Source organism: Telopea speciosissima, chromosome 8, assembly GCF_018873765.1.
Source record: "Telopea speciosissima isolate NSW1024214 ecotype Mountain lineage chromosome 8, Tspe_v1, whole genome shotgun sequence".
NCBI lineage: Eukaryota > Viridiplantae > Streptophyta > Magnoliopsida > Proteales > Proteaceae > Telopea > Telopea speciosissima.
In genome coordinates, this window is record NC_057923.1 from 5,863,763 (window position 1) to 5,885,861 (window position 22,099).

Below are 22,099 nucleotides of genomic sequence, written 5' to 3' on the forward strand. Positions count from 1 at the left end.
CATTTTTGAGTGAGCAACCAAGAAAGTTTGACAATCAAAGATGCATTTTCAAACAAATCTATCTGATTTCTCACTGGGAAAACCAGTGCAACTTTACATTGAAATGGGTGGGAGGAGGTGAATGGGGATCAAATATTGCTTCTTCAAAGTTCAGCCTGATCACCAATCTTCAAGTTGAAGAGGGGAAACCAAGGGGTGCAACCAAACTCACTAAATAAACTTTTTAACTGTTGGTTTCCCGTTGGGCAAGAGGCAGTGAATACAAATTACGAAGGCTTTGTTTTGGATCCAACTTTTGAGATGCGCTTCAAATCTTGGACACTCCTCTTCATTTCTCTGCAATATACAAAAAGTACAAACATGAACTACGACACCAGGCCACCATAATTTTGCACGAGGTCAGGCAAATGAATCAAATTGATACCTTTGGTATAGAAAGACAATAACATAGAATATAGGAAGCAGCATCAAAGTCAAAATTGAAATCGCAAGGTACAGTATACTTGTTTGCTTCTGCACAGATTGAACAATTAACATCAATTAGGGATTTGAAACCACTAAAGCTATATAATCTCTAATACTTGGTAGCTAAGAATCAAGTCCACTGTGTTACAGAAATACAGGTAAATATCTAAAACAGGCATCTATAAAGGGCACTTGAGGGTTCCTAACCGTGTCCTCTTCCCAACTAGGAAATCAAATGGATCAAATGGATCAAATGGATCAAATAGAAACAACTTGTTATTATACCTCAGAAAAAAAAATTTATTAGGGAAAAAGATCTCTGTCCGGGAGTGTGGCCTACGCCAGCACTCCCATGAGTCTATCTCTCTCCTCTCCATGTGAAAAGACACCTTTGCCCCCTTGTTTTAAGGAGGAGAGAGATAGACACATGGGAGTGCTGGCGTAGGCCACACTCCCGTACAGAAAACTGCTTCCCAAATTATTATTATTACATGGTTCAGCTCATTTGATCAGGTCAATTATTTCGCCTACGAGTTACTATTTGGATGCCACCTTGCAGGTCTGTATTTCCACAGGCAGGCAACACTAGGCTTCCCATATTCTCAAAATCCAAAAATACTCAAGTGCCATCCAGAAGTAAATGTCATCATAACCAGAAAATCAAGATCTACCATTTAAGTAAATGGTGGATGTCACTTTACCCTGCCCCCTCTAGAGAAGGGTTTTCGCTTTCCGTTACAAGTGTGAGCATCACAGAATTGGTGCAAGAAGAATTCTGTCCACCAGAATCAGAAGTTAAAATTATTATACTAATTATTGATGTATATGACAAGGTTCAAAAATGAGAACAGAGGGGGGAAGATACCATGAAGACGACTTGCTGAAGGACCTTTGTTGACAGGAAAACAATTGTCGGCAAGGCTCTGCATGGGAACAACAGAATTGTTGATAAACAAAAACATAGGGATTTATGTTACAATACACATTGTGGTTAAAGACAACCTCACAAAGATGGCGGTTCCTTGCAGCAGCTGCAGGATTGCACTTAGACTTGCGCAACTTGGAATCCATCACAAGATCACAATGCAATGCCCCACATAAATCTGCCAAGCACTTGCCATGAGTCTGAATTCAGCAAGAATTGGTTATGTTAGATTCATGGAGAACATGTTCTGGCAGAGTGGAAAAAGTTTTTTTTCCCCAGATTCAAAGCAAATATGTTAAATGTCGGAGGGAGGGAGAGAGAGTTGAAAACAGGGATTCAATTAACACGAAAGACAAAAGCACGGAAATTTAAGTACAAGTGAACATGTATAAAACATAAAGAGAAATGCTGGCAGAACTACATATGATGGCAGTGAAAGAGGGATAAGGCTCTCTAAGCCTTTATAGAGAAGAATCTAAAAGGGAAAATATTTGGTTCTGACTTATTCTTACTGTGTGTCTTCAAAACCACATGGGTAAAAGCAGCAAAAGGGTTTAAATAAAAGACAGAAAACATGCATACCAAGGTCTCTCTCGCAGTTAATATCATTAACTGATTGGTGTTCTCTCCTCATAATGGAAATCTCTCACTACACGAATACCCTATACCACCTGACCACATTTAGAGGTGAGACAAATATCTCCCAGCCCAGTCACATAGTGTTTTTTACCGTACCAAGCTTGTGATTTGTTTGGCTGGATTAGGACACAATTCAACAGGGTTTCTGAGTTTTCTCCTTGGAAACTGCATTGCATCACTACATCCTATTCAAGATCTTTGTCAAATACTCAGAGCTTCTCTGATTCTATCCTATTTTTGGTTTACACGAGAATCTATTTCGCAAGCATATTAGCAGGACCCTATGTTACCAATTATCCTGCACCATAAAATTAGCTGCTAGGAAGTATTGGAATGAGGAATGTAGGTAGCATGAGTCATTTCCTGTTCACTTCCAAACTCACGCCAGCTGATGGTAAATACCTATTTAACTATAAAATCATGTAGACCCAATTACTACGCCATATACCTATAAACAAGATCCAAAGAATTATATGCATGAATCAAGAAATTCTCCAGCAGCTCAAAGCACATTACAATTACAGTACAAGTTACAACATCCCATTACAGTACAACCACCCAAGTTGTCTAAATACCTTGGGGAAAGTAGGGGCTCTCCGATAGCATCTTGTTTCAATGAAAACTTGCTAGCACTGCTAAGTGCTAACAAACATATTGGACATATTATAATCTTTATGTTCATCTGCAACATCAAAACTTAAAATTTCTCTTCCTCACACATAATTCGTCCACTATCCAGGTCCTCCCACCGCGCTTTTTTTCTGCATACCACTTGAGCTTACTTAACAGCTTTCTATGCACATGTCAGATTTATGTTGGGAAATATTTTGAACATGACAATTCTCTCCAATAAAAAGCAAACAGGTCCTCTTTTATTCCCCCCACCCCCTCTAGCTATCAGTGAACCCTTCAAATTTATATTGCTGGTTTATAATAGGTTGCCAAACCAAATGAAATTGTCTCTAATACAATCCCAATAGGCGAGAATGGACTGCATCAACAGTATGGCATTTCATGTTAGCAATTCTGTTTGTTATATCCCATTTAAATATTGGATAATATTCATGAATTTACTTCTTGAATCTTGAACCTCAACATTAACTTATGGAACTTGCATGCTCAAATCTACATTCTTGTCGCGCTGCCCTAAATGGAGTCAATGACAGGGAACATGATGGTACACAAGGTCCCAACAAAACCCTCCAATACAAGTGGTCAGCCCACCAAAACCCCTCAGTTTAATAGCAATGAGCTGCACCTGCTAGAAACCCTTCCCGATGCTCCCCACCAAGGCTATCCAGCTCGGAAACATCATTGTGTCCCCTCTCCATTGAATTCATTTATCTTTAGCTTGACTCCATCCATAGACCTTATCTGTGTTTCACAAGGTTACTAAACTCAGAATCGGAATCCGGATTGTGAGTCCAGCCGATTCCGATTCCGATTCAGCCAGAATCGGCCGGAACCCAAGAAACGTAGTGGGAATCAGATGCTCCAGAACGGTGCAAATTGGGATTGGCCTCAGCTGATTCCAATCCGAATCGGCCGATCTGATTCCGATTCTTGAAACCGTGGGCAATCATGACCATCCAAAAGAGAACGAATGGCTAAAAAATATAAGGAATCATGGATTTTGAGTTTACCAATGGTGGTGATGGGGCCGGTGGTGATATATGGGCATGGAAAGAGTCCTTTAAGTCACTAATCAAGTTGAGGTCAGTTGTTTCACGATATGTCTATGAAGGTTTTTCACCCATAGCTTTTCAAACCCAAAAAAAAAAATCCAGAAAGAAGGAGAGGGCCAAAAAGAGTAAACGGAGGGAGAAGCTATAGGAAACCAGAGTCCACTTACAACATTCAGCAGATTGGAGTGTCTATTGTCAAAATGCTGGTCAAGAAACTTCTCTGCCCGGAAGCTTTTCTTACAGTACCCACACCGCCATTCACTTATATCGATATGGATCTTGTGCTGCTCCTGATCTCTAAACAGATCTTTGTCAGGATGAACCCTGCATCTACTTGGAATTTGATATTGCTCTTGCTCAACAAAGGGCATCAGATACTGCATACCATTTATCATTACAACAGCTTTGTTATGACTCGCGAAAAGATCAAAACCAGAAATCATGAGTGACAAGTTATCCAAAAAATTAACATGTTGCACTATGGTAATACCTCGTCAATGATTTTCCAGGCAGCACGGCTCCTTTCTCTGGAACAATGTATTTCATGAGTGTGTTCTTGCTCTTGCTTCAAAGTCCTAAAACATTAAACCAATTTAAAATTCTAAAAATAGACAAAACATCAGTATGACACAAACAATCAATAACTGGAATCCATTCCAAAGTTTGTATAAACCATTTAGCATGCCATCCTGGCTAGATATGACTTTCGAGTCCAATTTTAAACTCTCCTATAGGTAGGGAACCCATTCTGGAGATGCTGATTGGTGAAACCAACAAATTATCAAAAGCAAAACATGGAAACCCTATTACCTTGAAGCGACTGATTCTCCAAAATCCTGGAACATAAACAACATGAAAATGTTAATGGTGGAGATAGCAAGAATTCACATTGCAATAAAGCAGACGCAAAAATCCAAATGTTGTATATAAAAGACGAGTTCAGGACAACAAAAATGGGGAACAGAGTAAAGAAAGGACAACTGAAGTATAGCAAATGCCAGAGTATCACTGCAAGGAATTGAACTGTTCAAGTAGAACGTAGTAGTGGTAGATAATGCTTAATGAGTACAAATAAATAAAGGAAAAGACCAGGGCGCAGGGGATAACTAGAAACAAAAGCTATTGTTTCCAAAATGCAGCGGGATAACACCTGAGGAACAAATTCCTTCATTATGCCTATAGGGTGTAATTAATTAATTAATTAATAAAACCATCAAACCACCTTGGTCCCCCCCCCCCCTCTTTCTTTTACTTCCTTTTTTTTTTTTTTTGGGGGAGGGGGGGGGGGGACATACAGAAATAGGCCATCTTTGTTGATTAAGATATCTCAATCTAGTTCAGCTTAATTCAAACACCTAACAATACGAGACAAACTATGTATTTTTATCTTTATACAGCTGAGAGAATAGTCCACTCAACTCAGCCTTATCCCAATAAATGGAGTCGGCTACATGGATCGTTTTCCTCCAATCAGCTCCTATTCAAAGCCATACTACTAGTCCTAAGCTATTCATTTCTTTCCTTACCATTTCTTCTAGAATCATTTTAAGCTGACCTCTGGTTCTTTTAGCTCCTTAAATCTGAATCAAATCACCTTCAATACTAGAGTATTTAGAAGCCTCTGTTGCACAAGTTCATGCCACCTCAAACGACTTTCTCGACTTTTTGTAACTTATTATGTATCAGAACTACTCCTAAATTAGGTCTAATTTGTCCATCCCTTATTTTACCTTTTCTCATTTCACCACCTACCCATCTCAATATCCTCATTTCGAGTTTGTTATATGTTTTTTATTCACTGCCCAACATTCAGCTTCATACATCATTTCTGGTCGTATAACTGTCCAATAAAATTTTTCTTTGAGTTTCACAGGAATGCGTTGATCACACAACACTCCGGACGTACCCCTCCACTTCATCTACCCTATTATAATTCTTTGTGGAACATCATCCTGTAATTCTCCCTCTTTATTTATGATTGAACCTAGGTACCTAAAATTTTCACTTTGCAGTATCTTCCTATCATCTATTTTCACCACCTCACTTTCAAACTTATTATTACTAAAGTTACAAACCATAATATATAAACTATGTTTTTGTTCTACTTATCTTAAAACCTTTTGATTCCAACGTTGATCTCCATAATTCCAACTTTGTGTTTATCCCTGCTTTTGTTCATCTACCAAAACAATATCATCATCATCATCAAAAAGCATACACTAAAGGATTTGAACTTGAATGTCTTTAGTCAGCTTGTCTATGATTAGCACAAACAAATACGAGCTTAAAGTTGATCCTTGGTGTAACCCTATTGTAATTGGGAATTCACTACCCTACCCGCCCCCACAATTCTTACACTAGTTACTACACCATAATACATTTCCCTAAGTATGTCCACATATTTACTCTTAACACTTTTCTTCTCTAACACTTACCAAATAAACTCTCTGGGGACTCTGTCGTAAGATTTTTCTTAGTCAATAAAACCATACAAAGATCCTTCTTACATTCTCTAAATCTTTCCATTAGTCTCCTAAACAAATTAATAGCTTTTGTTTCAAAAATGACCTCGAATAGAGCTGATTGGAGGGCAAGGATCCACGTAGCCAACCCCATTTAGTTGGGATAAGGAAGAGTTGTTGTTGTTGCTGTAAATAAATAGCTTTTGTGATTGATCTTCCTGACATGAAACCAAATTGGTTATCCTAAAGATTAGTTTCTTGTCTCAAGCCGGTTTCAATTTGTTATCCGAAAGATTAGTTTCTTATCCCAACTAAATGGAGTCAGATATATTGATCCTTGTCCTCCACTTAGCTCTATTCGAAGTCATACGTGGTATAAGGCCTAGGCTATGCATGTCTTTCTTCACCACCTCTCCTAGGGTTATTTTAGGCCTGCCCTAGCTCTTTTAGCTCTTTCAATCTAAATCAAACCACTCCTCCATACTGGAGCATCCAAAGGCCTCCATTGAATATGACCATGCCACCTCAAACGACTTTCTCGTAGTTTGTCATGTACAGAGCTACACCCAACTCAGCTCTAATATGGTCATTCCTTACTCCATCCTTCCTAGTTTTGTCACACATCAATCTCAACACCCTCATCTCTGCTACACTTAGTTTATCTATATGACGCTTCTTAACTGCCCAACAGTCCAAACCATACATAGTCAGTCGTATGACAATCCTATAAAATTTCCCTTTAAGCTTTAAAGGAATACGCCGATCACACAATAATCTGGACACACCTCTCTACTTCAATCAACCTATTTTAATTCTCTAAGCAACATCATCCTCTATGTCACCTTCTTTACTTTTGATTGAGCCCAGCTACCTAAAATAATCACTTTGTTGATCCCCCTATCATCAATGACAAGCTCCGAGAGAGTCGTTTGAGGTGGTATGGTCATTTTCAACGGAGGCCTAGGGATGCCCCAGTAAGGAGGAGTGATGTGATCCCGATTGAAAGAGCTAAAAGAGCTAGGGGCAGGCCTAAAATGATAATAGGAGAAGTTGTGAGGAAGGACATGCATAGTCTAGGTCTTGTACCAAGTATGACCTTAGATAGAGCCTATTGGAGGGCAAGGACCCATTTAGCAGACCCCATTTAGCTGAGACTCTCCTGACTTGCTGGGTTGTGCCTCTTTCCTCTTACTTTCTTCCTTCATCTTTCATTTTTATTTTTATTTTTCGTCTTTCATTTGTCTTTTCCCTTTTTTCTTTAGACCTCAGTTTTCCCTGCTTTGTTTAGATCCATGTAGCCGACCCCATTAAGTTGGGACAAGGTTGAGTTTGTTGTTCTTGTTGATCTCCCTCTCATCAATATTCACCACCTCAGTAGTCATCCTAGTGTGACTAAAGTTACACACCATATACTCCATCTTTGTTGTACTTATCTTAAAACCTTTTGATTCCAAGGTTGATCTTCATAGCTCCAACTTGGCATTAATTCCTGCTTTTGTCTCGTCCACCAAAACAATATCATCAACAAAAAGCATTCACTAAGGAACCTCATCTTAGATATCTCTGGTTAAATCATCCATGATAAACGCAAACAAATAAGGACTTAAGACTGAACTTTGATGTAACCCAATTGTAATGGGAATTCACTACCCGGACCCCCCATCGTTCTTACACTAGTCACCACATCATCATATATATCTCTAATTATGTCCACATATTTACTTGAAACCCTCATCTTCTCTAGAATATGCCAGATTAAATCTCTGGAGATCCTATCGTAGGCTTTTTCTATGTCAATAAAGACCATATGGATATCCTTATTGCCCTCTCTACATCTTTCCATGAGCCTCCTAAGTAAAAAAAATAGCTTCTATCGCGGATCTTCCTTGCATAAAATCCAAACTGATTCTCTGAAATAGTAGTTTCCTTTCTCAGGTGGACTTCTATAACCCTCTCCCATAACTTCATAATATGGCTCATTAGTTTTATGCGTTTATAGTTATTGCAACTCTATATGTCACCTTTATTTTTGTAAAGCGGGACCATGATGCTTCTCCTCCATCCGTCTAGCATTTTCCTTGTGCTCATAATCTTATTAAACAGCTTGGTTAGCCAAGATAAACCATAGATTCTTAGGTTCTTCCACACCTCTATTAGGACCTTATTTGGACCAGGTGTCTTGCCTACTTTCATCTTTCCTAAAACTTCTTTCACTTCAAACACCCTATTTCACATATATAGTTATGACGTGAGGTGTCAAGATGAGTAGTGCAATCTTTTGGGGTACTAATACTCGCAGTGACTTCATTGAGAAGTTTGTAAAAATATTCTTTCAATCTCTCCTTAATGTTCTCATCCCTTATTAGTACTTTATCATCTTCACTTTTATTACATTTTACAAGGTCGAAATCTCTAATCTTCCTTTCCCTCGTTCTAGCTACCCTATAAATAGTTTTTTCCCCTTCTTGTGTGCTCATGTTGTTATAAAGGTCCTCATATTTCTTCGCCCTTGCTTTTCCTACAATCATCTTAGTTTCATTTCTGACAAATATATACCTTTTTTGATCCTCTACATCCTTAGTCCTTTGCCAAGTCTTAAAACTAGCTTTCTTAGTCTTAATGGCTGCATGAACATCACCTTTATTTTTATAACTCTAAACTACAATTCTTTTCCTCCATTCATCTGGCATTTTCTTTTATTCATAACTTTATTAAACAACTTAGTTAGTCAAGTCATTCCTTTACTTCAACACCTTAAGAACAACTATAACTGGCAGGATAAGTACCAACATATTCAAATTACAGGAATACAGGGTACTCAAATCCATAACAGAAGAGATTCTTAATTCAGTAAAAATTAAGGGGAGAAAAGGATTATTATAGCCATTCCTGGGTTCCTCTTTGAAAGGAACAAACCTTAAAAACAAGAACATACACACTACGAATCTCGAAATTCTTTAAATGTATGACTCCGTTAAATTACTTATAATATCTTTCTCCTTGATGGGTGAGCATACCTATCCGCCACTCTTATAGTGTTAAATTATATATATATATATATATATATATATATATATATAGAGAGAGAGAGAGAGAGAGAGAGAGAGTAAAAGAACACCTTTAAGCAAATTGGAATACACGAGAAATGCTTCAAAAACAGAAATTAAAAGAAAGATGAAAAACAAAACTTAAAAGGGCGCATGGTTTTTTTCTGGAAGAAAACCAAATTAACCTGTTGAGGGGGCGAAGTTGAAGAAGCTCGTATTCCTTGCAACAACAGAGACAGTGAGAGAAGGAGAAAGCCGATCCCCGTGGCTCTCCCCATCGCTCGACGCCTACAGCCTTTGTGGCTTGTGCTTCCCCAGCTACGATTCGGCGTTTTTTTCTGCACCGGCCAGAACGGGGACCAAAAACGACGCACCGCCTGACTCAGTGGATGGGGCCCCGATTGTTTTTTAATCTTCGATCAGACACTACCAAGATTTCTCGCACTCTATAAACGAAAATTGGTGAAGAGTGAAGACTGAATAGCGATTTCACTGGTTGAATCGTTTCGAGCAGTGAGGGCCGTGACTCGCGATTCAACTAATCAACTCTCTTCTTTATATTGCTGGCCAACTACCACGCTTCCCTACCGAGTCCGACCCACAAATACGACATGGACTTCAATCCGGAGTTCATCTGATGTCATTGGACCATTGACCCGACCCAACAATGTTTTGTAGCCCACCAGACGCGCAGCTGGGTATCCGACCCATGAGTGCTGAAGCTCTACAACTGGATCGGAGATATCTTAGTGGGTTTTCTACTAAGACTTTACTTTGTTGATTTACAGTGGAAGCCACGAGGCCCACGAGAGATTAGATCATCTGTACGTACGCGCAGCTGGGTATCCGACCCATGTGTGTGTGGTGTCACCAATGGTTGTAACTTGATGTTTACTGCTCTGAATTGTTGGGCATTGGTTGATAGTCCATGGGCCAACAAGGGGGGAAAAGTCCACCTCAATCTGCGATGACGCCTTTAATCATAAAATAGGGGTCAGTCGATTTTTGGAAAACTGGGTTTTGAATGGGACGAGTGATCAAAATTTTTGAAAACTTGGGCAAGAGTTGTGTAGACTACGTTGAGGAAAAAAATGACAAGAATCGGTCACAACTTGTCCGAGTAAAATGAATCTCGATCATTTTCACCCGAGTCACAAACAAAAATTGCAGAGTTTGATCATTTTATAAAATCCCCATTAAAATTGTTCTACTTGAGTCGAGTAAAATGGTAAAAACCCTTGAATCTTCTTATTCAATAGTTCATTGAGATAAAATGAAACCCTAAGTCACTTTGCAATTTCTTGACGGATAACAATCGTAAAGCTTCCCTCTCTTGTTTCCAGTTTATCAAATTATTTTTTAACTGAACAGTATACAAAATGGACTTGTATATAACACATACTACAATAAAAATACATGTCTATTTAATCAGCCAAATTGATCCTCATGAATGAAGCCCACCCTTTTTTTTAAGGTGGGGACAAGGGATTTTTATTGTTCTGGTTGCTGAACCACTATTCACTTATAAAACAAAAAAATACAGATGAACGTTGAATTTGTAACATATACAACAGAAGCTTCAAAAAATTTATACTGAACTTTTCAATGAAACTGAACTACCAATTTGATTTCTTATTATTATAATATTTCAGAGTGATGCAACCAAAATAATTTCAATTTCTTGATAAAAAATCTCTTTCATCCCATACTTAGAATTAAGAACCTCAATTTTATTGTCACTCGTGTCACTAACAGGCTTGCTTTTTGAAAAACTAATTTTTTATCTTATACAGGTCGTCAAATAATGATCCAATTGGTGCCCTCCTCTATCCCACCTTATCTAATGTCCTGCTTCTCGTTCCCTCCAAAATTTTGCAAAAATCTTTATTTTATTTGTCTTAAATTTTAGAACGGATGCACTTCTAATTCCAGGAAGATATCTCTAATAGTTTGGGGTAAAATTTGCCTTCCTATTAAATTTGGAGGATTGAGTATTCGAAAGGCCTCAGTCATTAACGCATCCCTTATCCTCAAACTAGTTGGGTGCTTTCCCAACCCATCACTTTATGGGCACAGATTCTCAAAGCAAAATACTTCCCTCATCACTCCACCTTTCATCCTAAAATTATGACCAATCGAGGATCATGGACCTGGAACAACATTACTAGTATTATTCACGTCCTCGAAGGTATAACTTTCCAATTGATAGGTTATTTGTCTGAATACCTTTGTTTGGGATGACCCTTAGGTCCCAGCCATTAAGGATTTATCAATTCCCTCTTCACTTAATCTAATTCAGAGAAATGATATGGTAAGTCACTTTTGTTTGTCTAACCGCTATAATATTTCATTACTTTCATCTTATGTTCCTAGCGGCTTTGTTTATAAAATCAATAACATTCAATTATCGGCTGATGGTGATCTCTGGTGGTGTACTCTCGCCAAAGATGACCGCTTCTCAACTCCTCAGGCTGCTCTTTATCCAACTTTTAATAAAAATCTCATTCATTTCAATTCTAAGTGTGTCACACAGTGGAATTTCTTTTGGAAATTATCCATACATCCCAAATTTAAAATAATTTTCTGGCGTGTCTTACATGCAGAAATTCCAACTAGAGGAATTATTTCGAAATGGATCCCAGTTGACCCAATTGTGTATTGTGTGGACACTCTTCAGAATCAATCTGACACATTTTCCTCTCTTGTACCTGGCCAAGCATATCTGGGCTGCTTGCCCTTTGGGATTGAGAACATAACTTCTCTCGTACCCATCATTGGAAAAATTCTGCATCTCTTTCCTTTCTCAAAACCATCATGACAAAAAATCTCTAAAATGGTTTTTTCTGTTTTTATAATTACATGTTATTTTATATGGGATTCAAGAAACAAAGTTGTGTTGGGAGTGATCCAAAATACCCTGCTCAGATCCCCGCTCGGACGAGAGAGCGATGCGCACTGGCTGGTATACAATAAGGAATTAAAGTTGCACCTTCCCTCACAAGGCATCTTTTGGGGGATTGGCAAGCGCTTAATCCTACAATTGATATCAGAACAGCTGGTCGCGAGTTCGAGTCTCCCCGGTACCATTGGTACTTTGTTATTGGGCGTGCATTTGGGGGGGATTGTTGGAAGTGATCCAAAATGCCCTGCCCAGATCCCAGCTCGGGCGAGAAGGAGCGTCTTTGGTGTTATACTCACTAATAATCCGATTCTATTGATGTTTTAAATCTACCTTACCTTGACTATGTTTTATATTTTCAAACCAGAGTATATTGACTTGGGCTTTTGTATTTTGTGACAAGGACGTATCGTTTTGGTAGCTGCGGGGTTTTTGACTATGTACCATGATTTGGAACCGGAAGTGACACTGATAGTCTTTGGCTTGCAACAAGCTTCCAAAATGGGTTAAAAGATCAAGGAGATTTGGGTCTCAAACAAGGAAGTTCTTCAACATATCCCACAAATCTCTCAGATCTCTTGGTTGTGGAATATTTTGCCTTTGTTAATTGATCTTAACACTTATGTACATACTGATACAATTTTTTTGCTGATCTTTGATAGCTCTTTAATTTTTTGGATGACAAACTTTGCTTGGAAAGCTATCCAAGGTCATCAAATCTTTTGGTATGATAAGAACAATGTAGATATTTTTTTTATCCCCTAATTAATATATTTATCATTTCTATAAAATAAAAATTTCTTGATCAAAATATATTCGTTGATTATTTCATTAAATCAATCCGCAATTGAAATAGAAACCATACCAAATATGGCAAAGTTAGAAGTTAGAATTTCTCGAAGTCGTCGCATATATGAGGTGCGACTTTGGCAAAAAACGCACGGCTATCGACAATGGGCGCGGCCTTAATGGACCGCTACGCAATTGGAGTTTTGGCGAGAAACTCATTTGTCGAATACAAGACGTGCATTACCGTTTCTCTTCTCCGTGTGAAGTTCAGTATTGAACTACAAGGCTCGCAGTCTTGAACCAGTTGATTTTCCCGCTCACGCATTGCTTCCTGCTCCTCTCTCTATCTCTATCTGTGTGTGTGTGTGTGTCATCTCAAAAAGTAGTCGGAGGAGCAAAGACTAGAAGATGGGGAAGAAAACGAAGAAGCCCGGGAAAGGCAAAGAGAAGACAGAAAGGAAAACAGCGAAAGCAGAGGAGAAGAGAGCTCGGAGGGAGAGCAAAAAAGTCTCTCAAGAAGATGACATTGATGCCATCCTGGTATTGGAAACACCCCCGGGGAAGATGCAAATCGAAATATCATTTTTCCTTTAACTATTTTAAAATTTCTGATCCTCTTTGAATCCATTTCGTCTGCATTGCCTATCTGTTTTTATACAACTCATCGATTTCTGGGGTTAAAAGATAAATGCTTCTACCTGGAAGCCATGTCATGCAAGAGGAAGAATAAAGATTTTTTTTTTGCCAGAACAATTTTAGTTTAGTGAACCTAAAATTTGGAAAGTTGTCTAAATTTCACTAGTTTTCAACGTTGTGATAGAACTTGTAGTAGAGAATTATTGTAGTTCTGTAGATTCATGAAACGGTTTGTTTGTGGTTTTATTGTCAACAGATGAGCATACAGAAAGAGGAAGCCAAAAAGAAGGAAGTCCACGTCGAGGAAAACGTACCGGCACCATCCCCTCGATCAAACTGTTCAGTACGTCTCCTTCCAGTAATTGGGATTGTTTCTGCTTTTCTGACTCGCTATCTTTAATCTGTGTGTGGGTGTGTGTTTATGTCACATGATCTGACACTGTTACTTGATTTTGATGACTGTTCATTCTGATTGTGTAGATGAACATTAATCCCTTGAAAGATACGGAACTAATTCTTTATGGGGGTGAATTCTACAATGGTAACAAGGTTCGACATTATTAGCTTAATGATGGTTGAAATTGTACATTCCCCCTCTCCTGACTAATCCCCAACAACCCCCTCCCCCCCCCCCCCCCCCTCAAAAAAAAAAAAAAAAAAAAAAAGAGGAAAAAAAGAGGAAGGCTTAATTTCATCTCTTTTGTTTGTGCAGACATTTGTTTATGGTGATCTTTACCGTTATGATGTGGAGAAGCAGGAGTGGAAGTTGGTATCAAGCCCTAACAGTCCACCGCCTCGTAGTGCACATCAGGCGGTTGCTTGGAAGAATTATCTTTACATCTTTGGTATACTGAAGAAAGCTCAGTGATTGTATTTGTGGTTTCTCCTAGATCAAAAGTTTATTCATAATGCTCTATCCCCCCCCCCCTCTCAGGTGGTGAGTTTACATCTCCAAATCAAGAGCGGTTCCATCATTACAAGGTATTCAACTTTAATGCCAGGTGTTGTTCTTATTCTTATGGAATTAAACTAAGTTTCTGATGTTGTGAGCTCCTGGTTATAAAATAAGTCCAGTTGTGCTGAAATGTTGGAATGTTGTGTTGATTTTTCTTGTTGTAGGACTTTTGGATGTTAGACCTGAAAACAAATCAATGGGAACAGCTTAATTATAAAGGGTGTCCAAGTCCACGTTCTGGTCATCGTATGGTATGCTCAGGGTCTTTATATATGATTGCATAAAATCCATTCAAGTTATTTTAATTGCTTCTACTTTTCGAAGTAACTTCCAAATCTATTCTCAGTTGTAATTTAGTATGCTACTTTCTGAAAATTTTTATAGTTTACAGAAAACTTTTAGCTTATTATATACTCAGAAGTTCTTATGTCATTTTTTTGTTTTGAATTTCCATTTTCACGTGTTTAGAAGTAACAGAGGCCAGATCTGGGGAGCCGTTAAGCTTAAACTGCCAAGTGCACCTTCAGATCGGGGAATCATACCTCAAATTGTGTCTGGGTGTGCACCTAAACTGTTTGTGTTTGGTGGTGCTAGCAAGGCGCTTGATATATATGGGATGGTTTGAGTCTTGATATGATGTAGATGGGGATGGTTGGAGCCTTGTAACCATTTGAATAGCTTTCAAGAGGACAATGATCTGATACAAGCTACATAATGCTTCTCCAGTTCTTTTAATTATCGTAGCTGGTTACCTGGGACAATAAAGTACAATTTGATTTGTATTTTCTTCATCACTTTTCAGTGTTTCTGGCTTGAATTTTCATTCTTTCCTTAACCTTTAATGGCTTTTGAACTTTATCTCAACTCTGACGAGGCAACCACTGCATGGTAGAAGAAGCAAGGCAAAATTGTCTTGATCTTTATTAATTAAAGGCAGTATTTTGCAGCTCAAGAGTCTCAAAATGCATCTTAGGCGTGGACTTTGGTTTGGTTGATGAAAAATTAAGCTGCAGGGATAAAATTGAGGACAATGATAACAAACAGATTATTATTATTTTTTTTGAGGGGGGGGGGGGGGCACTGTTGATTCTGAATAGTTATGTTTTGCATTAGTTTGTAGCAGATGTCAGTCTGAAGTCTGAACTGATAGAGGCTCTTTTTTTTTGGGGGGGGGGGGGGAAGGATGGGGAGGGTGTTGAGTAAGGTAATCAATCGATTACTTTAATGACCCTAATAGATTATGAATAGAAAAAATTTAGATGATCAATTGAACCGTGCAAAGAATATTAATGGCAGAAGTTCCTTACCTGCCCTACAATGTCGGGCATTTTAAGTTTAGTGGTGTTGTTGGGATGTTTTGGTGGTTAATAGTTGGGAATCACGCCTAGTGACAAGGTGTGCCTTGATTCCCAACGCGACTATGTGCCTTATGTTTCAAGGGGCCCAAAGCCTGGATGATGAAGGAAATATACTTGTAAGCTTGTGATGCATGGAATATGGTAAATATAACTGCACTATGGCGTTTGCCTTGGGCACCTTGGCCTTGCCTTTGCTCCCCGGCAACCATGGTCGATTTCATGGTCACAAGATATGATTAGCTGGCTAGCTTTAATGAATGTTCAAAAGTACTCTTAACTTTACATTGGTGCATTTATGTACTTGATTTAAATTCTCCAACTGCTATGTAAAAGTTAGTAGTACATAAATGGTTTATAGTGTTTTTATAACATCTAAAATAAAATAAATTCAGCACCTTGCTGATTGGTATCAAGGTAATAAATTTGGCATTAACAGCAATTTTAAAGTATTCCAGCACCTTCATGAACTCCTCATCTATAGTTTTGAAGCAACTTTAGTCAAATGCAGTTGGGAACTTGCTTAGACAGATTGTTTTTTCACCAAACATCTCAAAGTTGGACTTTCAGAACCTCTTCTAGGAAGGGCTTTTGCCTCTAAATACATCTGATCAAGGTTTGGCGATGCCATTTTATACCTTCTCTTCTTCCTATGCAATCTTATTACCAAAGGGACTAAGTTTTTTTAGCCGCCTCCGTATTATGCTTTCTGTAGCCTAATCTCTTCCCCCCCCCCCTCCATATTATGTGATGTGGTGCTTTTGTTGATTGCCATAATATTGTGCTCCATTCTATTTCCTAATTTCCATGGTTGCATCTCTTTTTTGAAATGAACTTCTTGGAGGTTGCAGAGAATCATGTTGATGCATTGCCAGTGATTTCCTTATTGTTAATTCACTTAGATCTTGCATTAGATCCTGAGGCATAGATTACAGATAAGACCAATATTTGTAGTAATTTCCTGTATGTTATTGCTAGGAGTCTCCTACACATTGATCTCTTGTCAAATGCTTGTTAATCAATTTCCAATGCCTGATCTAACTGTAAGTAAAATAATCTGTTTGCAGATATTGTTGCTACTTGCTAATGAAAAAAATTGTGAATTTGTTCGGTATTTTAGTCATTTGCACCTTTCTTTCATCGGAACTTTTTCCCTGCATGATCTGTTTAGGTACCCTTCCCAATACAGCCCTAAAAATCTATCACGTGGCATATTAATTGGATTTCAAAATTTGTGACCATATTGTCCACATCATCCATGTCTCATATGGTAAGTTTTAGTCCAAAGGCATTACACCTCGTGCCACAATCAATGGCTCAATCTTCGTCAAGATTTGGACGTTAGGAAAGTATCCCTACATAGATCTGTACAAGAGTTTTGCCCTTTTCTTATTTAAGTTTCTTCCAAAGAATAACTGCTTTGAATTGTAAACTTCTTGAGGATTGAGATCAACATTACTATTGATGCCTGCGTACCATTTGATTGTTTATTTATTGTTGTGTATTTGTGTACTGAACATTCAATTCTTGTTAACTGTTGCAAACTATATTAAAAGTAGTTCACATGCACATTGTTGTAGAAGTATGCAGCCATTCTCTAGTTTCCTTATTTGCATTTTTTGTATGTCACAGGTACTATACAAGCATAAGATAATTGTTTTTGGTGGCTTCTATGATACTCTTAGAGAAGTGAGGTCGTTGTTCAGTCCTTTTCAAGCATTGAATTTGTTAAAATTTCACCTTTCTAATTTTTAACTTACTATAGAGCTGCTTGATGTTGCATGCTTTCCCCTCAACAAATTTAAAGTTTAAGTATCCCTCTTGTTTTCATAGTTGAAAGTTTTTTGGATGCACTTAGTTCTGCCTTTTCTTTTGCATTTAACATTGTTTTCATGCCCTTATTGTTCTCTTAGGGACTCCTTACCTAGCAAACATTCTTTGTTGGTCACTAATTTCATTAAAAAGTTCTTTTTTTTATGTTGAGGAAGGCAGAACTCAGCAATTTGTACTGCGTACCAATGATAGCAAGAGAGTGCGATTTAGCAAGTTAGAGAAAAGTTGAACATAAAATGACTGTAGCTGAGAAATAAATTTCAATATGGATGAGTGAGAAGACTGCAAATGATAGATTAAGAAATGAATGCATTCGCGGGAACATGGAGATAGTACTGATAGGTGGCAAGATGAAGGAAAGTTTATTGAGATGGTTCAGTCATGGGAGCAAGGACCAATGGCCAATCTTGTGAGGGGTGACATGGTGCAAGTTGAAGACCAAAATTAAGTTGGGTTGATTGCTTATGATTTAAAGATGATGTGGTCCTAGATAGAATGGAATGGCAGGACAGGATATTTGTTGCTGCTCTCATGGACTTGGTATGTGACTTTGTCGAGTTGAGTTCGGTAGATAGTTGGTATGTAAAGTAGATGGAAGGTGAGATATAGAAACATAATCCTCAATAGGATATGCAGTCAATGATTTAGTGTGTGCAAAAACGGGTACCTTTGTGATACCATGTAACAGAGTACACACCAATAGCACCAGTAACCAAGACTCAGATGGTGAAGAAGATGTAAAAGAGAGGACTGCTGCTGAACCACGATAGACTCAGCTTAGGGAGTCTATCGTGGGCTATTCCCTTTTATTTATAATCTAACTTACAATCATAAACTGAATAGGAAACTTATTCTAAATTTCTAAGTAGGAATAACAACTCACAACTCCTACTAACAATCAAAGACACAAAATAAAAGGAATGTACCACGATAGGGACACTCCCCCGATCGTGGTACCACCATGGTACACACAAAAGATGTACCCCCACGGTACACTTTAACAGATATCATCATCATCGTCATATGAAAAAAAAAGTTAATTGTTGTTTACTATTTCTTCTGCATGGAAGTCTGATCTGATCATTCTAGAGATTGGATGGGTAGGTTTAAATTTGTCCTCCGTCTTTGTCACATGCCAAATCTAGTGACCCTATTTCAACTATATGGCTCACCTTGTATTGGACTTTTCTCCTTGTATTTTCACTCCCCTCCACTAGTAAGGGGGGAGATTGATTCTTCAACTAATATGTGAACCTTCATTCTGAAAAGCGGCGAAGTTCAATTTGGCTGAAAACTGATGCATGAGTAGAGGGATATGTGGACATGTCCATAATATTTGAGCCCCGAGTAGAATGCCATGTGGCTTCTCCATTATCATCATCATTATTATTATTACTATTGTCTATAATTTTACATTTCATGGAAGGTGATGCCATGTATTACTGTCTCAACCGAGTTCTCGAATTTGGTTGCTGAAACAATACATGTAACTAAGGAATAAAATTTTAAAATTAACATTGAGTCAATTGAACTATATTATTTTATGTCATGGTCCTACATTTATTGGGCAGTGAGTTTAGTAATGCTGAATAACCTGCAAACTGTTAAGCTGTTAGTAAGGAGTTTTTAGGTTTTTCTTTGTTTTCAATGGTTGATCATTGATGGAACCATTTTTTAATTTTTCTGTATGCAGGTATTTTAATGATCTCAATGTATTTGATCTGGATCAGTTCAAGGTGACATCCTCAGTTCATTTTTCTTGGTGTTAGTCACTACTTTTGATGACTTCCTGGTTTGAAAGTTGATATTTTTACTAACATCAACGATGACTTATTGTAGTGGCAAGAAATAAAACCCACGCCTGGCTGCATGTGGCCAAGTGCTAGGAGTGGTTTCCAGTTTTTTGTCTACCAAGATGAGGTGAGTTTATAATGGTCATTTGTGATTATTAGTATAGCAATAGACGTGTCTAATGCACCATATTCCACTTAGAATGATTTAGAGCAGCTTCTAGTGTATTATTGTTTAGAATTTGCAGATTATGATGGGTTTGGATGGGTATTTAGTATGGGTAGTGTAGGTATTAGTGATATCGTTCTATAGAGGACATTTTTGGATTTAAGATGGATTTTTTGTCATACGTTGTAATACTCATATGTGGAAAAACTAGATTAGGGCCATAACAAATGTAGTCTTCATTTTCTTGCCATGACTTGTTGGTTGTTATAATTATTTCCTCTTATTTTTCTGATGCGTTCTTTTGGATGATCGCTTCTTCTTTGACACGGAAAAAGAGAAGAAAAGGATTATTGGGGACTTCTTTGTTGGGGAATTGAAGAAGCTAAAGGATATTTTATATCTTAAATATTTTGATAAGTGTGTATATTTATTTATTTTCTGCTATCCAGTTGGAAATCTGTTGAGTAAACTGAGCATACATAAGTGCTTCATTTTGGACTTATTTGACTAAAATTGAATAGAGAATTGTGTTGTATGTATCCTATTTTTAAACGGTTTTGTAGTTTATAGCATGCCCTAATTTGATTGTCACTGTGCACTGCTATTATGTACCGATAGAATAACAAACTGGATTTGTTAATAATTACCTTGTTTTGTTATTAAGAAGTTTCAGTCTTAATTTTGGTTCTGGGGTGTGAAATTCAAACTTGAATCCCTCATTATTTAATGAAATTTCCTATTTTTTGGAACAACGGTAAGGTGTCTCCATTGTGACCAAGTGGTCGCGGGTTCGAGTCTGGAAACAGCCTCTCTGCGAAAGCAAGGGTAAGGCTGAGTACTTTATGACCCTCCCCAGATCTTGCAGTGGCGGGAGCCTCGTGCACTGGGTACGCCCTTTTTGGAACAATTGATAATGTTATAGCTTTCATATGTAAACATAACTGTAAATTATCCAGGTGCTTTTGTACCATGTACAGACAATTTCAGAATTGGGTATTAAAACTCATAACATTTTTGTCTCATTGCTGCAAGGAGAAAGCTTTACAAAGGTTAAACAATAAATATACTTGTTATATAGTCTGGCTTTACCTTGGAGAGCTCCTCATTATTGTCTTCAACTGTGTCAGAATGGACTGCTCCTCCATCTTTATCTTCTTCAGTACATGACACTGCCGAGTTAACTATTCCTTCCTGTTTTGCAACCTAAACCATAAGGTGGTCTTCATGATACTTCTATAAATTTTTTGCAGGCCATCGAGTTGGAACATGTAGTTGACATAATTGTTCCATTAATTCAGTAACCTCTACATTTATTAGCTAATAGTCCCGCCTGAAATGTTCACCCTATTTCATTGTTGTTGACTACAACCAATTCTTCTGTGATCTGCATTCTTTGGCATTTTTGCAAGCTCAAATCAGTAAGTTTATCATATGGTGCCAGATATGTAAACAGGAAAACACTTTCACAGAAGGAAAATTGGATGTTGGTAAAATGATAGAATTTTTATTGAATTATTTGACCCTAATCTGTTTAAACCCAAAACAATCAGTAGTGCCTTTTAAAAAAAAAAATTATTTGTTTAAAGTTATTAACCAGTAACTAAGTCGGAAGACGATAAATTATCAAGGTTGAACACTTCTAGATTTTGTCTGTGATTTCCAAAAGTTGAATTTAATCCACTTGAGTTGGCAATGGATATCACACAGAACCTTATGATTGATGCTCGACAGATAAGTGAAGGAAAGGAAAATACGGACCCCACATCCCAGGGGAAACTTGTTTACCATATATATATAATTAAGACACAGATGAACTAGTGCATCTGGAAAGGGCTTTCCCTCAGGGGGAAAGAGACTGAACTACTATTAGGTATTTTCCGTAGACCGTCTTTTTCTTCCCTGTTCCTGTGAAACTTGTTTCTTTTCTTCCTCCCCAATTCTGGTCTCAAGGAGTCCTTGCTCTCTCTCTCTCGCTTTTCCACATATCTGTCTCCCTTGCTTTTCTTCGTCCTTGATCACATGTTCAGAACGAATAGAGCTGCACATCTGCTGCTGTTGCTGCCACCACCACTTCGACTGGTCTTCCCTCTTTCCATGAAATATAAAGAGAGTCGATGAGTAGAGCTCGTTTTCATTCGATTTTTGAGGTTTCTCTACAAATCCATTCTTCTCAAGGTTCTAAAACTCGGGTTTCGACTAGGTTTCGACCAGCTAGGAAACGAGTTCGTCTCGATTTCGACCATATCTCAGTCGAAACTTGGGACTTTCTCCAGGCTAACTCGAACCTTGGTTTCGAGGCCTAGAAGTTGGTTTTTTGCCCTGATTCTTGTTGTGCTGCCTATTTTTGACATTTTAAACTCAATCCATGCATTAGTTTCACATAGAGAACACTAAAAATATTACTTGTGGTTTTGATCCAAGTTTGATACTGTATATTGGTCTTGGACATG

At 37.9% G+C, this 22,099-nt stretch overlaps 2 protein-coding genes across 2 annotated transcripts in view; one reads left to right on the forward strand and one right to left on the reverse strand.

Annotated features, from left to right (window-relative positions):
• Positions 1–221: 221 nt before the first annotated feature.
• On the reverse strand, positions 222–9,625 carry LOC122671892. The gene is made up of 9 exons (XM_043869367.1): positions 9,409–9,625; positions 4,525–4,550; positions 4,205–4,289; positions 3,882–4,091; positions 1,468–1,590; positions 1,331–1,388; positions 1,167–1,240; positions 425–513; positions 222–336 (listed from the first exon to the last, which is right to left on the reverse strand). The coding sequence occupies exons 1-9, from the start codon at positions 9,499–9,501 to the stop codon at positions 267–269; spliced, it is 828 nt and encodes a 275-aa protein (XP_043725302.1). The 5' UTR covers positions 9,502–9,625; the 3' UTR covers positions 222–266.
• A 3,630-nt stretch (positions 9,626–13,255) lies between these two features.
• LOC122671542 (kelch domain-containing protein 4) overlaps positions 13,256–22,099 on the forward strand; it is a 36,952-nt gene continuing 28,108 nt past the window's right edge. The window contains exons 1-9 of the mRNA XM_043868822.1: positions 13,256–13,451; positions 13,804–13,890; positions 14,028–14,096; positions 14,260–14,392; positions 14,482–14,528; positions 14,667–14,753; positions 17,490–17,551; positions 19,384–19,426; positions 19,530–19,610. Of these exons, the coding sequence (XP_043724757.1) occupies positions 13,320–13,451; positions 13,804–13,890; positions 14,028–14,096; positions 14,260–14,392; positions 14,482–14,528; positions 14,667–14,753; positions 17,490–17,551; positions 19,384–19,426; positions 19,530–19,610 (741 nt within the window). The 5' untranslated portion in view covers positions 13,256–13,319. The remainder of the gene's footprint in view (positions 13,452–13,803; positions 13,891–14,027; positions 14,097–14,259; positions 14,393–14,481; positions 14,529–14,666; positions 14,754–17,489; positions 17,552–19,383; positions 19,427–19,529; positions 19,611–22,099) is intronic.